At 52.9% G+C, this 18,188-nt stretch overlaps 1 protein-coding gene across 7 annotated transcripts in view; it reads left to right on the top strand.

The window, feature by feature from the left end:
• Positions 1-18,188, top strand: part of DPP6 (dipeptidyl peptidase like 6) — a 684,077-nt gene that overhangs the window by 537,103 nt on the left and 128,786 nt on the right. For all 7 annotated transcript variants that reach the window (XM_080664796.1, XM_080664799.1, XM_080664800.1 and 4 more), the window contains exon 6: positions 11,419-11,471. In XM_080664796.1, coding sequence (XP_080520922.1) covers positions 11,419-11,471 — 53 coding nt within the window. The remainder of the gene's footprint in view (positions 1-11,418; positions 11,472-18,188) is intronic.

Below are 18,188 nucleotides of genomic sequence, written 5' to 3'. Positions count from 1 at the left end.
GGTTCAATTCCGGCCAAGGGCACAGATCTCAGTTGCCAGCTTGATCCCCAGTCCAGGTCGGGACACATGCAGGGGGCAACTAATTGATGTTTCTCTTTCTTGGTCTCTCCCCTTCCCTTCCACTCTCTCTAAAAAAATCAATGGGAAAAAAATATCCTTGGGTCAGGATTAATAAAAATAAAAAAAATCAACCAGGGTCACCCCGCCTGGTGTTGCTCAGTGGTTAGAGCGTCGGCCCATGGACTGAAGAGTCTTGGGTTCAACTCCTGTTCAAGGGCACATGCCTGGGTTACAGGTTCTATCCCCAGTCCCAGTTCGGGAGGCAACCAATCAATGTGTCTCTCTCACATCGTTGTCTATCTCTCTCTCTCTCTCTCTCTCTTTCTCTGTCTCTCTCTCTCTCTCTTCCTCCCTCCCTTCCACTCTCTAAAAATCAGTGCAGGGGGTTGATCAGGGTCTCACTGCTGGGAGATGAGATTTCTGCAGAGTGTTGGAAAAGAAGGAGTGTCCAGGGACGTAAATAATTCCTGCCACAGGCGCTTGTCAGTTTTGACCTGCTGAGGTTGGGACTCACTGGTCCTGGATTAGGCATCTGTGCCCAACACCAAGCTGTGAGGACGGGCAGGCAGGTGGAGGAATTCTCCAAGGGGATGGACGCTGAGGGCCACAGCCCCACCACTCCCACATTCTCCTGCTGCAGCAGGAGATGCGCCCCAGCCTTGCTTCACCGGGGCCACAGCCTTTCCGCATTGGACAACTTTTGCGACCCAAAGTTAGCCTCCTTGGTCTGAAACCTATTTCCTAGTCAGACGTGCTGGTCAGCATGACTCCTTCTCGGAGCAGATGGCCGCAGGGGCTCACACGCCGCATGGAGCTCTTTACCAGAAGCAGCCCCTTCATCCGCGTCCCTCCTCCAAGGCAGCTGCTGCTGCTCCAGGTGTGGCTCTTTCTTCCCAGGCTCCAGCCCCCTGGTCACCTTCTCAAAGTAGGTCGGCACCCTCGCCTGGGCCCATTTCTCCAAATGTGATGGGAAGGAGTTCCAAAGACAAGATGTAGGCCGTCTCTTCCCAGAAAGACTGGAGCTGCTTCGCTCTTGCCTCAGCCACATGGTGAAAGATGTGCTCGCTCATGTTGATTGTTCCCAGAGGGCCCTGCATGGAATCCTCAGGGCACTCCTCTGCCCCAAGACCCCTGACAATCTGCCACTCCACAGCGCGAGTCTCCAGGGCTCTGGAAGCTGCTGAGGTGTGACAGGGGCGTCATAAGGGAAGGAATTAATGACGAGAACTGGAGTGCAGGTTTTTCAGAAGAACATGTAAGCTTCAGGAACATGCCTGGAAATGTGGTGGGTCAGGAAGCATTTGGAGGGAGATGAGATATTCGTTTCCTTGCTCGTCTCCCCCAGGTCCATGAAGGGGGACCTGGGGTCCAGACATTGTTGTTTGAGCTTCGTTGCCATCTCAAGGTGATCAGGACACGAGGAACCCAGGAGCCGTGTCTACTCCCCGACTGTGGAGCTAGTGTCACAGGTGTTCACGCATGTCCAAGCTCATCAGGTGGCACACATTTAGGATGTGTCCTGCTTCATCTTGGCTGTACCTCATCGAGGCTGCTTTAACAAGGTTCTGAGCAGCCTGGCCGGCCTGGCTCAGTGGTTGAGCATCGACCTAGGAACCAGGAGGTTGCAGTTCAGTTCCTGGTCAGGGCACATGCCCAGGTTGCGGGCTCAATCTCCAGTGTGGGGCTTGCCAGAGGCAGCAGATCAATTATTCTCTCTCATCATTGATGTTTCTCTCCCTCTCCCTTCCTCTCTGAAATCAATAAAAATGTACTTTAAAGAACTAAAGTGCGATTCTAATGAGGCAAGAGGCACATGTAAGGTGCCACCTTCCTGAGGCCTCTGCTCCCAGCGCTGCCCTCCCGGGCCTGGCAGCTGAGTCACTGCCGCAGCACCAGCACCGCCTTCCCTTTCCTCACAGCAGCTACGGAGCTCTGGGGGTGGGCCCGCCAGGTAACCCTACTTCCCCCAATTGTAAAGCCAAGAAATGGCCCCTTTTCCAGCTCCTTGGAGCTTTCACTTCTCCTGTAGGTTTTCACTCGCCACCCTTGAGGCCTCACACAGATCACTTCCTTCTTTTCCTTTTTACCCTGTGGTTTCCAAATCTCAGGTTCTTTTCCTGCCTGAACTGTCTTTTCCCTGTTAACCTTCCTTTCGTTCCCATGAGCTGACCCGATCCTATTTCTTTTTAAAATGCTTTTTCCATTACAGTTTGCAATGAATGTCACTTTGGGTGGTTGAGGTGTGCGGCACAGTGTCTTGACGATCTGTATGACTTTCTTTCAACATCCATTCCAGCCAGGGGCCCTGGATCCTGGCTGCGGAGAATCTTACCTGAGCTCGCCTAACCCTCTCACACCTTTCATGGCCTCTGAGTAGAGTACAGGATCGGGTAAGAAGGGACGGCCATGACTGAGTGGAAGGGAAATGCCAGCGTATGTGGCAGCCGGAGTTCAAATGGGTTTGAGAGTGTCTGGGTGGGTTAGAGACTAGGACGTGAGGTGGGTTAGAGGAGACTAGGACGTGAGGTGGGTTAGAGACTAGGACGTGAGGTGGGTGAGAGGAGACTAGGAAGTGAGGTGGGTTAGAGGAGACTAGGATGTGCGGTGGGTTAGAGGAGACTAGGATGTGAGGTGGGTTAGAGGAGACTAGGACGTGAGGTGGGTTAGAGACTAGGAAGTGAGGTGGGTTAGAGACTAGGAAGTAAGGTGGGTTAGAGGAGACTAGGATGTGAGGTGGGTTAGAGACTAGGACGTGAGGTGGGTAAGAGACTAGGACATGAGGTGGGTAAGAGACTAGGACGTGAGGTGGGTGAGAGGAGACTAGGAAGTGAGGTGGGTTAGAGGAGACTAGGACGTGAGGTGGATTAGAGGAGACTAGGAAGTGAGGTGGGTTAGAGGAGACTAGGAAGTGAGGTGGGTTAGAGGAGACTAGGACGTGAGGTGGATTAGAGGAGACTAGGACGTGAGGTGGGTTAGAGGAGACTAGGAAGTGAGGTGGGTTAGAGGAGACTAGGACGTGAGGTGGGTTAGAGGAGACTAGGAAGTGAGGTGGGTTAGAGGAGACTAGGATGTGAGGTGGGTTAGAGACTAGGACGTGAGGTGGGTTAGAGGAGACTAGGATGTGAGGTGGGTTAGAGGAGACTAGGAAGTGAGGTGGGTTAGAGACTAGGAAGTAAGGTGGGTTAGAGGAGACTAGGATGTGAGGTGGGTTAGAGACTAGGACGTGAGGTGGGTAAGAGACTAGGACGTGAGGTGGGTAAGAGACTAGGACGTGAGGTGGGTTAGAGGAGACTAGGAAGTGAGGTGGGTTAGAGGAGACTAGGAAGTGAGGTGGATTAGAGTAGACTAGGAAGTGAGGTGGGTTAGAGGAGACTAGGAAGTGAGGTGGGTTAGAGGAGACTAGGACGTGAGGTGGGTTAGAGGAGACTAGGATGTGAGGTGGGTTAGAGACTAGGAAGTGAGGTGGGTTAGAGGAGACTAGGACGTGAGGTGGGTTAGAGGAGACTAGGATGTGAGGTGGGTTAGAGACTAGGAAGTGAGGTGGGTTAGAGGAGACTAGGACATGAGGTGGGTTAGAGGAGACTAGGATGTGAGGTGGCTTAGAGGAGACTAGGAAGTGAGGTGGGTTAGAGGAGACTAGGACGTGAGGTGGGTTAGAGGAGACTAGGAAGTGAGGTGGGTTAGAGGAGACTAGGAAGTGAGGTGGGTTAGAGGAGACTAGGATGTGAGGTGGGTTAGAGACTAGGAAGTGAGGTGGGTTAGAGGAGACTAGGACATGAGGTGGATTAGAGTAGACTAGGACGTGAGGTGGGTTAGAGGAGACTAGGAAGTGAGGTGGGTTAGAGGAGACTAGGACGTGAGGTGGGTTAGAGGAGACTAGGAAGTGAGGTGGGTTAGAGGAGACTAGGAAGTGAGGTGGGTTAGAGGAGACTAGGACGTGAGGTGGGTTAGAGACTAGGAAGTGAGGTGGGTTAGAGGAGACTAGGAAGTGAGATGGGTTAGAGGAGGCTAAGAAGTGAGATGGGTTAGAGGAGACTAGGGAGTAATGCTGTGTAGACTTTCTTCTGAGCTGCCATGATGGTTAAAAAGGAGTTCAAGGAAAATGTGGCCAGAGACTATTTTTAAATATGTTTTTGTTGATTTTTAGAGGGAAGGGAGACGGGGTGAGAAACCTCCATCGGCTGCCTCCTGCGCACCCTCTCCTGGCAATCAAGTCCACAACCAGGGCATGTGCCCTGCTCAGGAACTGGACCTCTCGGTGCCCAGGAGGATGTCCAACCTTCTGAGCCACACTGGCCAGGGCCAGGGACTTCATTTCTAATGAGGATATCTGAGTGATATGCTCCCTGCTGGGAGAAGGAAAAATGCTCTGAGAGAGGCGGTAAAATATAAGGCTGGGCCCTTCGTGGTAGGAGCTGATCCAGTTCAACAGGAAGCAGAGGGAATGGGATGGAGACCTTCGAGGAGTCTGGGGAAGGAATGAGGCAGCTTCTCCCTGATGGGGCCATGGCAGGAGGTCTGAAGTCTGGCACGGGCGAGGGGTGAAGGGGTGATGGCCAGAGAGGACTTGAGTGAACTTGGCACTATTTGAGGATGGGCGACTGGAGCAGAGGAGGAGGAATGGAGTCGAAGGAAACCAGGTTTTCAGCTCAGTTTACTGAGGAGATGATGGTACCACAATAAAAATAACAATGTTGAAATAGGTTTTAATGATCATGGAAGTGTTCATTTTGGAGGATGTTGAGTTTGGGATCCTGCGAGGCACGAGGTGGAGATGGTGAGGTGGAGGTGGTGAGGTGGAGATGGTGAGGTGGAGGTGGTGAGGTGGAGATGGGGAGGTGGAGGAGGTGAGGTGGAGATGGGGAGGTGGAGGTGGTGAGGTGGAGATGGGGAGGTGGAGGTGGGGAGGTGGAGATAGGGAGGTGGAAGGGGTGAGGTGGAGATGGAGAGGTGGAGATAGCCAGGTGGAGGTGGTCAGGTGGAGGTGGCCAGGTGGAGGTGGTCAGGTGGAGGTGGCCAGGTGGAGATAGTCAGGTGGAGATGGCCAGGTGGAGGTGGCCAGGTGGGGGTGGCCAGGTGGAGGTGGCCAGGTGGAGATAGTCAGGTGGAGGTGGTCAGGTGGAGGTGGCCAGATGGGGGTGGCCAGGTAGAGGTGGCCAGGTGGAGGTGGCCAGGTGGTGGTGGCCAGGTGGAGATGGCCAGGTGGAGGTGGCCAGGTGGAGGTGGTCAGGTGGAGATGGCCAGGTGGAGATGGCCAGGTGGAGGTGGCCAGGTAGAGGTGGCCAAGTGGAGGTGGCCAGGTAGAGGTGGCCAGGTGGGGGTGGCCATGTGGGGGTGGCCAGGTAGAGGTGGCCAGGTGGAGGTGGACAGGTGGAGGTGGCCAGGTGGAGATAGTCAGGTGGAGATGGCCAGGTGGAGGTGGCCAGGTGGGGGTGGCCAGGTAAAGGTGGCCAGGTGGGGTGGCCAGGTAGAGGTGGCCAGGTGGAGGTGGCCAGGTGGTGGTGGCCAGGTGGAGATGGCCAGGTGGAGGTGGCCAGGTGGAGGTGGTCAGGTGGAGATGGCCAGGTGGAGATGGCCAGGTGGAGGTGGCCAGGTGGAGGTGGTCAGGTGGAGATGGCCAGGTGGAGATGGCCAGGTGGAGGTGGTCAGGTGGAGATGGCCAGGTGGAGGTGGCCAGGTGGAGGTGGCCAGGTGGAGGTGGCCAGGTGGGGGTGGCCATGTGGTGGTGGCCAGGTAAAGGTGGCCAGGTGGGGGTGGCCAGGTAGAGGTGGCCAGGTGGAGGTGGCCAGGTGGTGGTGGCCAGGTGGAGATGGCCAGGTGGAGGTGGCCAGGTGGAGGTGGTCAGCTGGAGATGGCCAGGTGGAGATGGCCAGGTGGAGGTGGTCAGGTGGAGATGGCCAGGTGGAGGTGGCCAGGTGGAGGTGGCCAGGTAGAGGTGGCCAGGTGGGGTGGCCATGTGGTGGTGGCCAGGTGGAGGTGGCCAGGTGGAGGTGGCCAGGTGGGTGTGGCCAGGTAGAGGTGGCCAGGTGGAGGTGGCCAGGTAGAGGTGGCCAGGTGGAGGTGGCCAGGTGGAGATAGCCAGGTGGAGGTGGCCAGGTGGAGGTGGCCAGGTAGAGGTGGCCAGGTGGGGTGGCCATGTGGTGGTGGCCAGGTGGAGGTGGCCAGGTGGAGGTGGCCAGGTGGGTGTGGCCAGGTAGAGGTGGCCAGGTGGAGGTGGCCAGGTAGAGGTGGCCAGGTGGAGGTGGCCAGGTGGAGATAGCCAGGTGGAGGTGGCCATGTGGGGTGGCCAGGTGGAGGTGGCCAGGTGGAGATAGCCAGGTGGAGATGGCCAGGTGGGTGTGGCCAGGTAGAGGTGGCCAGGTGGAGGTGGCCAGGTAGAGGTAGCCAGGTGGAGGTGGCCAGGTAGAGGTGGCCATGTGGTGGTGGCCAGGTGGAGGTGGCCAGGTGGAGGTGGCCAGGTGGGTGTGGCCAGGTAGAGGTGGCCAGGTGGAGGTGGCCAGGTAGAGGTGGCCAGGTGGAGGTGGCCAGGTGGAGATAGCCAGGTGGAGGTGGCCATGTGGGGTGGCCAGGTGGAGGTGGCCAGGTGGAGATAGCCAGGTGGAGGTGGCCAGGTGGGTGTGGCCAGGTAGAGGTGGCCAGGTGGAGGTGGCCAGGTGAGGTGGCCAGGTGGAGGTGGCCAGGTAGAGGTGGCCAGGTGGAGGTGGTCAGGTGGAGATGGCCAGGTGGAGATGGCCAGGTGGAGGTGGTCAGGTGGAGATGGCCAGGTGGAGGTGGCCAGGTGGAGGTGGCCAGGTAGAGGTGGCCAGGTGGGGGTGGCCATGTGGTGGTGGCCAGGTAAAGGTGGCCAGGTGGGGGTGGCCAGGTAGAGGTGGCCAGGTGGAGGTGGCCAGGTGGAGGTGGCCAGGTGGGTGTGGCCAGGTAGAGGTGGCCAGGTGGAGGTGGCCAGGTAGAGGTGGCCAGGTGGAGGTGGCCAGGTGGAGATAGCCAGGTGGAGGTGGCCATGTGGGGTGGCCAGGTGGAGGTGGCCAGGTGGAGATAGCCAGGTGGAGGTGGCCAGGTGGGTGTGGCCAGGTAGAGGTGGCCAGGTGGAGGTGGCCAGGTAGAGGTGGCCAGGTGGAGGTGGCCAGGTAGAGGTGGCCAGGTAGAGGTGGCCAGGTGGGGGTGGCCATGTGGTGGTGGCCAGGTAAAGGTGGCCAGGTGGGGGTGGCCAGGTAGAGGTGGCCAGGTGGAGGTGGCCAGGTGGTGGTGGCCAGGTGGAGATGGCCAGGTGGAGGTGGCCAGGTGGAGGTGGTCAGCTGGAGATGGCCAGGTGGAGATGGCCAGGTGGAGGTGGTCAGGTGGAGATGGCCAGGTGGAGGTGGCCAGGTGGAGGTGGCCAGGTAGAGGTGGCCAGGTGGGGTGGCCATGTGGTGGTGGCCAGGTGGAGGTGGCCAGGTGGAGGTGGCCAGGTGGGTGTGGCCAGGTAGAGGTGGCCAGGTGGAGGTGGCCAGGTAGAGGTGGCCAGGTGGAGGTGGCCAGGTGGAGATAGCCAGGTGGAGGTGGCCATGTGGGGTGGCCAGGTGGAGGTGGCCAGGTGGAGATAGCCAGGTGGAGATGGCCAGGTGGCTGTGGCCAGGTAGAGGTGGCCAGGTGGAGGTGGCCAGGTAGAGGTAGCCAGGTGGAGGTGGCCAGGTAGAGGTGGCCAGGTGGGGGTGGCCAGGTGGAGGTGGCCAGTTAGAGGTGGCCAGGTGGGGGTGGCCATGTGGTGGTGGCCAGGTAGAGGTGGCCAGGTGGAGGTGGCCAGGTGGAGGTGGCCAGGTGGGTGTGGCCAGGTAGAGGTGGCCAGGTGGAGGTGGCCAGGTAGAGGTGGCCAGGTGGAGGTGGCCAGGTGGAGATAGCCAGGTGGAGGTGGCCATGTGGGGTGGCCAGGTGGAGGTGGCCAGGTGGAGATAGCCAGGTGGAGGTGGCCAGGTGGGTGTGGCCAGGTAGAGGTGGCCAGGTGGAGGTTGCCAGGTAGAGGTGGCCAGGTGGAGGTTGCCAGGTAGAGGTGGCCAGGTGGGGGTGGCCAGATGGTGGTGGCCAGGTGGAGATGGCCAGGTGGAGGTGGCCAGATGGAGGTGGTCAGGTGGAGGTGGCCAGGTGGAGGTGGCCAGGTGGGGGTGGCCAGGTGGAGATAGCCAGGTTGAGGTGGCTAGGTGGGGGTGGCCAGGTGGAGGTGGCCAGGTGGAGATAGCCAGGTTGAGGTGGCTAGGTTGAGGTGGCCAGGTAGATGTGGCCAGGTGGAGGTGGCCAGGTAGAGGTGGCCAGGTGGGGGTGGCCAGGTAGAGGTGGCCAGGTAGAGGTGGCCAGGTGGGGGTGGCCAGGTGTGGGTGGCCAGGTGGGGGTGGCCAGGTGGAGGTGGCCAGGTGGAGGTGGCCAGGTGCGGGTGGCCAGATGGAGAGCTAGTGTATTTTTCTGCAGTTGAGGAGCTTGTCTGTGTGAGTTACCAATACTTGTGCAACAATTACTTAAAACTACGAGAGAGGGTTATTTCAGAGGAAGGAGAGGTGAGTGTGCTGGTGGCTGAGGAAGAAAAGATCACAGTGGAATAAGAAGTATGGTTCTGTCTGGCCATTGTGGCTCAGTGGTTGAGTGACGACCTATGAACCAGGAGGTCACGGTTCGATTCCCAGTCAGGGCACATGCCTGGCTTGCAGGCTCAATCCCCAGTAGGGGGCATGCAGAAAGCAGCAGATCAATGATTCTCTCTCATCATTGATATTTCTATCTCTCTCTCCTTCTCCCTTCTTCTCTGAATCAATAAAAATATATATTTTTTAAAGTGTGGTTCAGTGGAACTGAAGGGAGGAAGGAAGGAAAGCAGAACATAAGAAGCTAAGCAAATGCATGAACTTACCCCAGGACAAGCCCTGGGCTGGGCTCTTTCCCTGTTATTGAATGCCAATATCAACTGTTATGTGTGATATACTTAAAACGAATTTGTTTTAAGTATATCACAGAACACAAGTCCCAGGAGGTTTCCCTCCTGGGACTTGTGTTCTGGGAGACAAGTCTCCCATATTCGCTTTTTAAGGGAAAGCTGATGGTGCAGGAAGAAACCTATGCAACACCTATCCATGAACTTGCCAGCATGCAGGCTTAGAAAAACAACATCTCGCCCACTTCCAACTCTCAGCACTTGTTTCCTGCTCAGAAGTGCTCAGGGCCCATTTTAAGGAAAGAAACAGATGCCACAGATGCATAGAGAGCACGGAGGACAGACATCCTGCTAGCGGGAATGGCTCCTTTTGGGAGTCAGGAGCAGGGAGCCGGGCCTTTGCATCCTTGGGAGGAGGGGTGAGCATCGTGGGAATGAAACCTGGGAGCCTGAGCTCTGTAACAGCAGCTTCCTTGTGCCTCTGGTTCCTTCCGCTCTGGAGGGGAGGGGCTGAGTGTTACATTGTTTCATGTGGGAAATGAGAAGAGGCTTTGGTCTTCTTCCTGCTTCCCCAAGTTTTCAAGAGAAGCAGCAGTCCTAACTGCGCTTTTACCTCTCAGGGCTCCCATGTGCCTTCTTTCCTGGGAGCCTTCCTGCGCGTCCCCACTTGGCCAGCTGAGTGCCGGGTTGCATTGGTCTCTACCTCTTCACTCTCTTGTCTTTCTCTGAACCCTGCAAGTTAGTGGTTCTCTCTCATCATATTTTATTCCACTTCATCTCTTATTACACCCACTTAGGCTCTCCTTCTCCCTGCCTGGCAATACAGACGGGGAGTTAAAAATGGGTAGTTGGCTCATCTCCTTCTTCCCATTGCCCTGGCAAGGTTATTCTAGCACTAGTGGCCCAGTGCACGGATTCGTGCACATTGAAAGGAAATTAATCCGAAGAAATATTTTAATATTGCTAGTCACCCTTTCTATATAGTATAAGTGTCAACCAAATTCACGATCGACAATGATAGATCAAAACACACACGTGCGCTTCACGCCAGTGAGAGCTTTATATGTATGGCACATGCACGAGTCAACTTAACCTTTTATAGATATAGATATCTCCCTTTTTCTCACTGGTTCCACTCAGAAGATATGCAGTTAGTATCCTGAAAGAGTGATGCAGAGGGAGGAGTCTCCTCTTTGCTCAGGTATTATGGCACAATCAGAGAATACATTGACTCTGGGTGAATTAAAGAAATAGGCCTTCAACCAAGAATGAGAACATATGTCACCCTGGACAGTGTTGCTCAGTAGTTGAAGCCTTGTCCCATCAATGTTTCTCTCTCCCTCTCCCTTCTTCTCTCTCTAAAATCAATTAAACACATATATTTTTTAAAAAGAAAGATAGCATGCCGAAACCGGTTTGGCTCAGTGGATAGAGCGTCAGCCTGCGGACTGAAAGGTCCCAGGTTCGATTCCGGTCAAGGGCACGTACCTTGGTTGCGGGCACATCCCCAGTGGGAGGTGTGCAGGAGGCAGCTGATCGATGTTTCTCTCTCATCGATGTTTCTAACTCTCTATCCCTCTCCCTTCCTCTCTGTAAAAAATCAATAAAATATTTAAAAAAAAAAAAAGAAAGATAGCATAGTCCCTTACTTTGCATACTTACGACATCTGTTGGTGTCCTGACTTTTTCAGTCCACAGCCATCACCCTGGACTTAAAACGTGAGCACCAAGAGATCCACCCTTGGTCCAGGCAATGTCCAATGTGACAGGCAGACCTCAGATCAGTTCTCACCTGGGCTGGACTTAAATTCCTTAGGATCCCAGTTCCTGGTCCCCAATTGTGCCCCCTATGACACATGCTTCCCAGGAGACCTCTCTTCTCCGACCTGCGGTCCCTCACTGTCCTTGGAAAGGCAGCTGTTGATGCCGGTCCCTGAACACTCCCTCCAGGTGCCACCTCAGAAGTAGCGCAGGAGAGGGAGGGGAGGGGCAGGCCTGGAAAGGTTAAGAGGGCAGCCCAAGTAGGGGCCGCAGGACTGGGAAACACTGGGTGGTTTTGTTACCTTTGTTTTGAAAGCTATGCCCCCTCCCCCTGCAATGAGGGATGCTGTGGAGTTTGCTGTCACTTGCAGAAATCTCCCCAAGTATGTGCGTGAGTGTCTCTGGCAGCATTTCCTGCAGCGGGGAACACTTGCCTCCGACTCCATCACAGACCAGGTGGCCACGGAGATGACCGAGCCTCCACCGCCCGTAAGCCATGTGCAAGGGATGGAAATAGACTAACAGGACGCACCCACTAACCCTGAGTCAGTGCAGAGGCGCTGCTCCCCGCGGCTCCAGCTCCCGGCAGCCCCCTTGGGAGGGCCATGGAGTCGCTGTGCTCACAGAGATCTGAAAGCCATCCTGGTCCCAGCCTTGGTCTCACTGCTTCTTTGTTTTGTTCTGTTTCTTGTCCGTTTCAGATACACCGGCACTCCTACACTGGATACTATGTCCTGAGCAAAATCCCTCACGGGTAAGACTGTTTCCTTTCCTTTTGCTGAGAAACCAGCAGAGCCGCGCCCGGCCGAGTGCTGGCTGGGTGCTTAGTTCCTAGGAATTGAGGGCAGAACCGCAGGGGTGCTGATGCTGCAGAACCTCTGGGCCCAGGGAACCACACAGGGTCAGGGATCACCAGAGTCCAGCACCTGCCCCTGGGCAGCCTCCCTCCCGGACCAGCTCCGCCAGCCCTGCCCTGGCTCCCTGTGCTTTGTTGCTTCCTCACCAGCTGCAGGAGTGGGAGGGGGCCTGGCAGCAACTGATGAATGCTGTCTCTCACATTGGTATTTCTCTCTCCCTCTCCATTCCTCGCTCTCTCTCTAAATCGATAAAAGCATATTTGTTTTTAAAAATGCATGATTGGGGGCCCAACGTGTGTGCGGGAAGGAAAGCCTGAGAACAGCGTGGTTTTGAAAGGTGTTTGGGTGGGCAGACCCCGCAGCACAGGAACCGTCACAGGAGCTCACCTTCGGAGCCCACGGGAAGAAAGACCGGGTCCAGCTCCGGGAGCCACGTGTGAGCGGGACACGTGGGAAATGGTCGCAGGACTGGGAAAGCGGGCAGGACGGTTTTTATGGTTTTCATCTCTATTCTGCTCTTCCCTCCTCCTCCTTCCTCCTACTCCTACCCCTACCCCGTCCTCCCGCAACTCACCCCACCCTCTCATTCCTTCCCACCTTCCTCCCTTGCCCCCCTTCCCCACTTCTGAGCACCTTTGGGAAGGTGAGGTGCTTGGGTAACAGTCCAGCACCCGGAAGGGCCTCTGGCCATGGGGCGTAGGTTTCCATGAATGTTCCAGAGGAGGCCTCCCATTTCCCCGCAGACATTTAAACAGACAGCCGCGGTGCTCACACGGGCACTCGTCACAGGGCACATGGGTACAGCCATCCATCTGCTGCCCGCACGCTGCCTAGCTTGGGCAGAGCATGGCATGGCCTTGGGAAACACACAGGGAAATCTCTTCATCTGGACCCATGAGAGATACATGTAGGTACGCAGCGAAAGTGATTCCTGGTTTCTGTTGGACTGGGAGAAAAATCCAGCCCGAGGACTGAAGATGGCCCGCAATAGAGCAAATAAAGTGTCCACGGGCATTTTTCTCCTAAAGCACACGCCACATGTTTCCACGGAGGAGGAGCCACGCTGTTATTTTTTCAAGCAGATACACATCCACAAAGGTCGGGGCAGGCAGAGTGTAAATAAGCAGGAGATTTATCTGCCCTGCTGGGAGTGAGAGAATTTATGGGAGCTGATGGCTCTTCTGGGCTCTTTAGATAAATCTGTAAAACTCAAAACTCCGCAAGCATTTTACGCTTAACACGTGGCGCTGATTTTTGCTGCCCTGTCAGGGTTTGGGAGAAACAGATTCTGAGAACCTAGCTCAAGTGTTTACCAAACCTGTCCTGGCCGGGTCCCGCAGTGTTTAGAGTGTTGCCCCCAATACACCAAGGTTGGTGGTTCAATCCCCAGCCAGGGCACATATAAGAATCAACCAATAAAGGCATGGATGGGTGGAACAAGAGGTCTCTCTCTCCTTCCTCTTCTCCTCTTCCTCTTCTTCCTTCTTCTTCTTCGCTCTCTGAAATCAATACAGTAAATATTTAAAAAGAAGAAGAATGTACCAAACCATGGGCATACCTGAGGACAATATGGTGACTTGGTTTCAATCTCAGGATGACAGTCCCACATAGAGGATGCCAACAGATGATGAGCTTTGGGTATTCTAAAACAATCACAGTAATAATTATCATTGTCATTTATTGGTTGACGTTCATGTGCCTTCGTGGACAGCCAAGTGACAGCCCCATGTCTCCTAGCACTCAGCAGAGTGGCCCCACACCCGGCTAGGCTGACCCCAGCTCTCAAAGCAATGCCCTAGGTTACATTATAGCCATAAAGATCAGCTTTTAGTTGCGCTAATTTGTTTTTCTCTCTAAGGACTCAGACACAGAATGATGTAGCAATTACTTGTCACATTGACTGGAAGCAGTGTCTAGTGGGTGAGAAGGTCTTTGAACCCTCCCATTTCTATGAAAACTGACACAGCGTCCCCAACATAGCCTGATTACACACCCGACGCTCCCGCTTTGTGTTAAAATGAATCATGTAATTCATTTCAAATATCAGCAAAATCTCCTTTCTATTAACAAGACAGTGTGTTTCTGAACTTGGGGAGCCTTTCGGCCTCGGGTTTTTGCAATGTCAGGAGCTTACTGACCCCTCAACTAGTCAGAGGGCAAGTGCTCAGCCAGATAGCAGGACCAGGATGCAGAGGCGGGCTTGGGGCTCCCTCCAGAAAGCACCACTGTCCCTTTAAAATACAAACGAATCTATTAAAATAGTTACATTTACATGACTCGCAGGCCCAAACACCAGCAGCTTTCCCGGCCCTTCTGCAGACACAGGTCTATACCTTTTTCACGGACTCCCTCCCTCTTTCCCGAAATTCTCAGCTGCAAGCCAGAGCTGTTCGATCTACAGGATGAGATTATTTGTCATTTACAGTTCAATCTTTTTTCTTAGCTTCAGGCTTCCCAACCAGCCACAGAAAAGGGTCAGACTGAATGCCCAGAGCCCTCGGGATTCTGGCTCCTTCCTCTTCGCCAGGGGCAGAGGGAATTGGAGAGCATGCACTCACATGGGCAGGGCAAGCCTGGGTTTACAGGTGTTCGTATGGAAAATAATACAATAATTAATAAGTAACTGTTTATAGAATAAACTGTGTTTCGCATGCTGACAACTGTAAGCCTATCTTTGCCCACCCGGTATGCACTGAGCCTTTCATGAACCAGAAGGAGGCGCTCTCTGCCCATATGTGACCTCCCTCCTCCAGTTCTGACCTCTGTCTCAGAGCCGGGGGATCCTGTGGGCTGTGATGGCTAGAGTTACAATGGCATTCCCATGACAGCAAATTTCATCTATTCAGCAACCTAGTACCTAGGGGTAGGTTTGTCTGACTTTCACAGAATAAATTGTCAAAAACTGTATTCTTGTTAAGACATATATCTTTTATGTTTAAAATAAAGTGTTTCACAAAGTGTCTATATCAGAATTTAAACAAAATAAAGCAACCGCCCACAGTGAAGGTCAGAGCCAGCTCTGTCCACAGTGAAGGTCATACCAGCTCCATCCACAGTGAAGGTCATACTGTTACAGAAAACCGGAGAAGAACCAAGCAATACTTAGAGAGATGGAGTTACATTTATTACGCACAGGTCCAGAGGAAAATGTCTCTCTGGGCCCCAACATGGAGGAATTCTCCCTATTTATATGTTTTTACTTTCTTTGTCTCCCAAATATGGGGTGTTTCCGGCCCCTTTTGCAAGTTCTTATAGAGCCCCTATGTGCTGGGGCCTTGAGACCTCAACCAAAGGCCTGGCCTGGTGCCAGCACTGATAATTTTGTCTGGGGAAGGTTTAATGCCTCTCTGAAGTGGGAATAGTCTCATTTTCCTTATTATTTAAGCAAGCAAGCATTTACAGAAGCCAAATAGCAGGGTTAAAATTTCAAACAGCAGTTTTTATATAAGATGGATGCTTCATTCCCCGCTGGTTTTATGTACATGAGTCAAATAATTGACTCTTGGTCATTGTCAAAGAGGGAGTTATATTTACCCCTGAGGATTATAATTTTAATTTTCTGCCTAATAAAGTTAGTGGGCCTGCTTATAAGATAAGGGCCTGGAATGAGGGCCAGGAGTAATCTTTAGAGAGTCTGAAAAGTCCTGCACTCTCTATTTTTCCTGGGCTGTCTTAAGCCAGGTGTGATGAAGCCATGTTGGGATTCCGTTGACCTTGACTGCCGTGGAGGTGGTCCTTTCCAGATAGGAGTCAGTCCTTAGGGGGCAAATTTCTTTACCCAAACAGAGTCACCAGGGTGGAAGGGATGAACCAGATCAGAAGTTGGTACAGGCAAAGTGTCTCAGATGTGCTTCTGGACTGCTTCCTGGATAGACTGTAAAGCCTGAAAGAACTTGAATAAAGACTGGTTATGGATTTCAACTTTTCTAGATTGGGTAGATCAGGGTCTGGAAGAGTCACTAGAATCTGTAGAGGCCCCACTGGTTTTAGGACAGCCTCCCAGGCAGCTTCATCTGTGGCCTGGTTCCCTCTTGCTTCTGTGGAGACCCCTTACCTTGTAAATAGCACTATGTATGTGAGCCATTGTAAATGTGTACCTGCTATCAGTATAAATTTTTACTGATTTTTCTTTTGTCTACCAGAGAGCCTGAAACTGGGTGACTCGAGTGTTTGACATCCAGTGCTCTAGTGTATTCCGGAGTAAAGCCTTGACCTCATGTGGGGCCGTTAGGATTAGTTACTGCCCTAGGGTTAACTTATTTGCTTTTTTGATAAGCATAGCTGTGGCTGCTACCGCCTAGAGCAGCCGTGGGCAAACTACGGCCCGCGGGCCGGATCCGGCTGTTCTATCCGGTTCTCTTGCTCTCCCCTCCACTCCTTTACTTTGAATTTATATTAGTTCACACAAACACTCCATCCATGCTTTTGTTCCGGCCCTCCGGCCCAGTTTAAGAACCCATTGTGGCCCTCGAGTCAAAAAGTTTGCCCACCCCTGACCTAGAGGCAAGTAATGTCACCCAAATGCAAAGGGGTCAAGTCTTTTGGACAAATAGGCTACTGGCCTTTTCTAAGGGCTGAGACTTTGGGTGAGTACCTCTTTGGCTATTCCCCTTGTCTCACATACGTAGAGGTAGAAAGACTTAGTTACATCTGGTAGCGCTAGTTGGCCCATCATCCTTGCTCTGCTCATGTCTGTCTAACTGCCTAATATATTACCTCAAGGATCCTGGCTCTGAATTCCTTTAGGGAAAATGGATGTTGAATTTCTTCTATAGCTGCTTCGTGCTGAGGAGGGACGGAGTTTTCCCTCAGAGCCAAGAGATCATTGCTGTCTGTCAGAGGGACGATGAGGCCTGAGCACAGAAGGAGGTGGGCTTGTGACCTGGCAGAGACAAACTGTAACAAATGGTCCGGTGGAAGGGAAAGAAAACATTTCAGTTTTAATAACCTCTATTGAAATAGAATTTCTCTACTCAAAATTACCTCTATGTTTATTAAAAGAGCCAAATCAAGACCAATTTACCTATTGTATTTAATTTGGCCTGATTGTTTGCATAAATACAACAAGAATGGTAACTAACTACCTTTGCCAGAATTTCATGATTGAATCTTAGTGTGCCCCGTAGGGCTAGGAAGCCAAGCCATCCAGCTGCCGTCCGGCCTGCCTGCAGTATCTGCTGAGTTAGGTGAATCCCTCACCTGCAGCGACTCCACCTGGGCCCACGCCCTAGATTTTAAGGCCCATCTCAGTAGCCCTCCTACTTGTCGCGGCCTAGAGTGCGTGGGGGTTCTGCAGGGACGCAGAGGCATCCTTATTGCTCCTCTTCTACTCTGACCAACCACCAATAATGGTAGGGCATGGGCCTGACGCTCCAGTGCCAGCCATTTTCAGGAATCCCAAGCAGGATACCAGGCTTTTCCTTGGCACTCTTATTGGCTTCAAGTCTTCAGAGTTCAGACAGGGCTCTTTCAAACATGATACTCCAGTCAAAGTTTCCAGTCAATAAAACCACTATTAGAAACCAGTCTTATTGAATTCATGCAAAGAAATGTATTGCCATGATTTATTAAGCATTGCCAAATTTCAGAGGAATTATATAAGGAGAAAAATATACTGACCTGCTTTAAGATCTTCTGATTTTCCTTGTCAGTCCTTTCTAAGGATTCTTCAGAGTAATATAACTGTCTTCAAATGGTCAGTCCTTTCTATGGATTCTTCAGAGTAATATAACTGTCTTCAAATGACAAGGAGAAATTCAAAATGTGTGTATATTCAAGTAGACAATTATAGCTGTCCTTATAGTAGGGTTCTCCCTACTTGACTTGTCCTTAAAATCTCATATGGTCTCTGGGAGGGGTGACATGCCCTCTGAGAAAGGACTAAGGGAGCTTTATTGTTTACGGGGTCTCACATGTCACAGGACCTCACGGGGTCTGTAATTCCTGTAACAAAGGGCTGCTACTCACCACTTCCCTCTGTTCCAAACAGGCCTTCCCCGGTTTCCTAAAGTTGAGGTTTGTGCCATACCTGACATGGGTATGGCCACACAAGCCTGCAAGACAGTATACAGGCTGCCAACTGTCTTTCAATAGAGACCAAAACCAGATGGGTATTTTCCTTGCCCATTTGGGCACCTGCCCTTTTGGCAACTGCATTCAAATCTGTAAGGTTTATGCAATATTATTAACACAATGAAGTACAATATTGGCACTGTGGCCACCTTAGGTAGCCAAATCTTCTGCTACCATATATGACACTTGGTAGGGCTATACAAATATCTTAGGGAAGTGACTAAGGTCTATTCTTGACCTTCCCACACAAAGCAAAATTGTCCTTGTCTTTCTGGAGTCATGTCCATGAAGACGCAGGCATCATCTAAACCTATTATACAATTTTCTGCAGGCCACTGTCAGAGCTGGCATGGTGGCCAGTTCTTCTTTCTAGCCACAAACACAGCCTGTCTAATTTCCCTAAAATTTATTCTGGCACGAGAGAAAGTTGTTTTGCTGTAAACAGGCAGCTTAACCGCTGCATAACTGGGCTTGGACATCTGCCTAGAAAGCCATAATTTATAAGTTTAACATGTGGCCTTAGGTCCTTCCAACCCAACAGG

This window comes from Plecotus auritus (assembly GCF_963455305.1).
Source record: "Plecotus auritus genome assembly, chromosome: 4".
NCBI classification, from domain to species: Eukaryota; Metazoa; Chordata; class Mammalia; order Chiroptera; family Vespertilionidae; genus Plecotus; species Plecotus auritus.
This window is presented reverse-complemented; position numbering and strand designations above follow the sequence as displayed.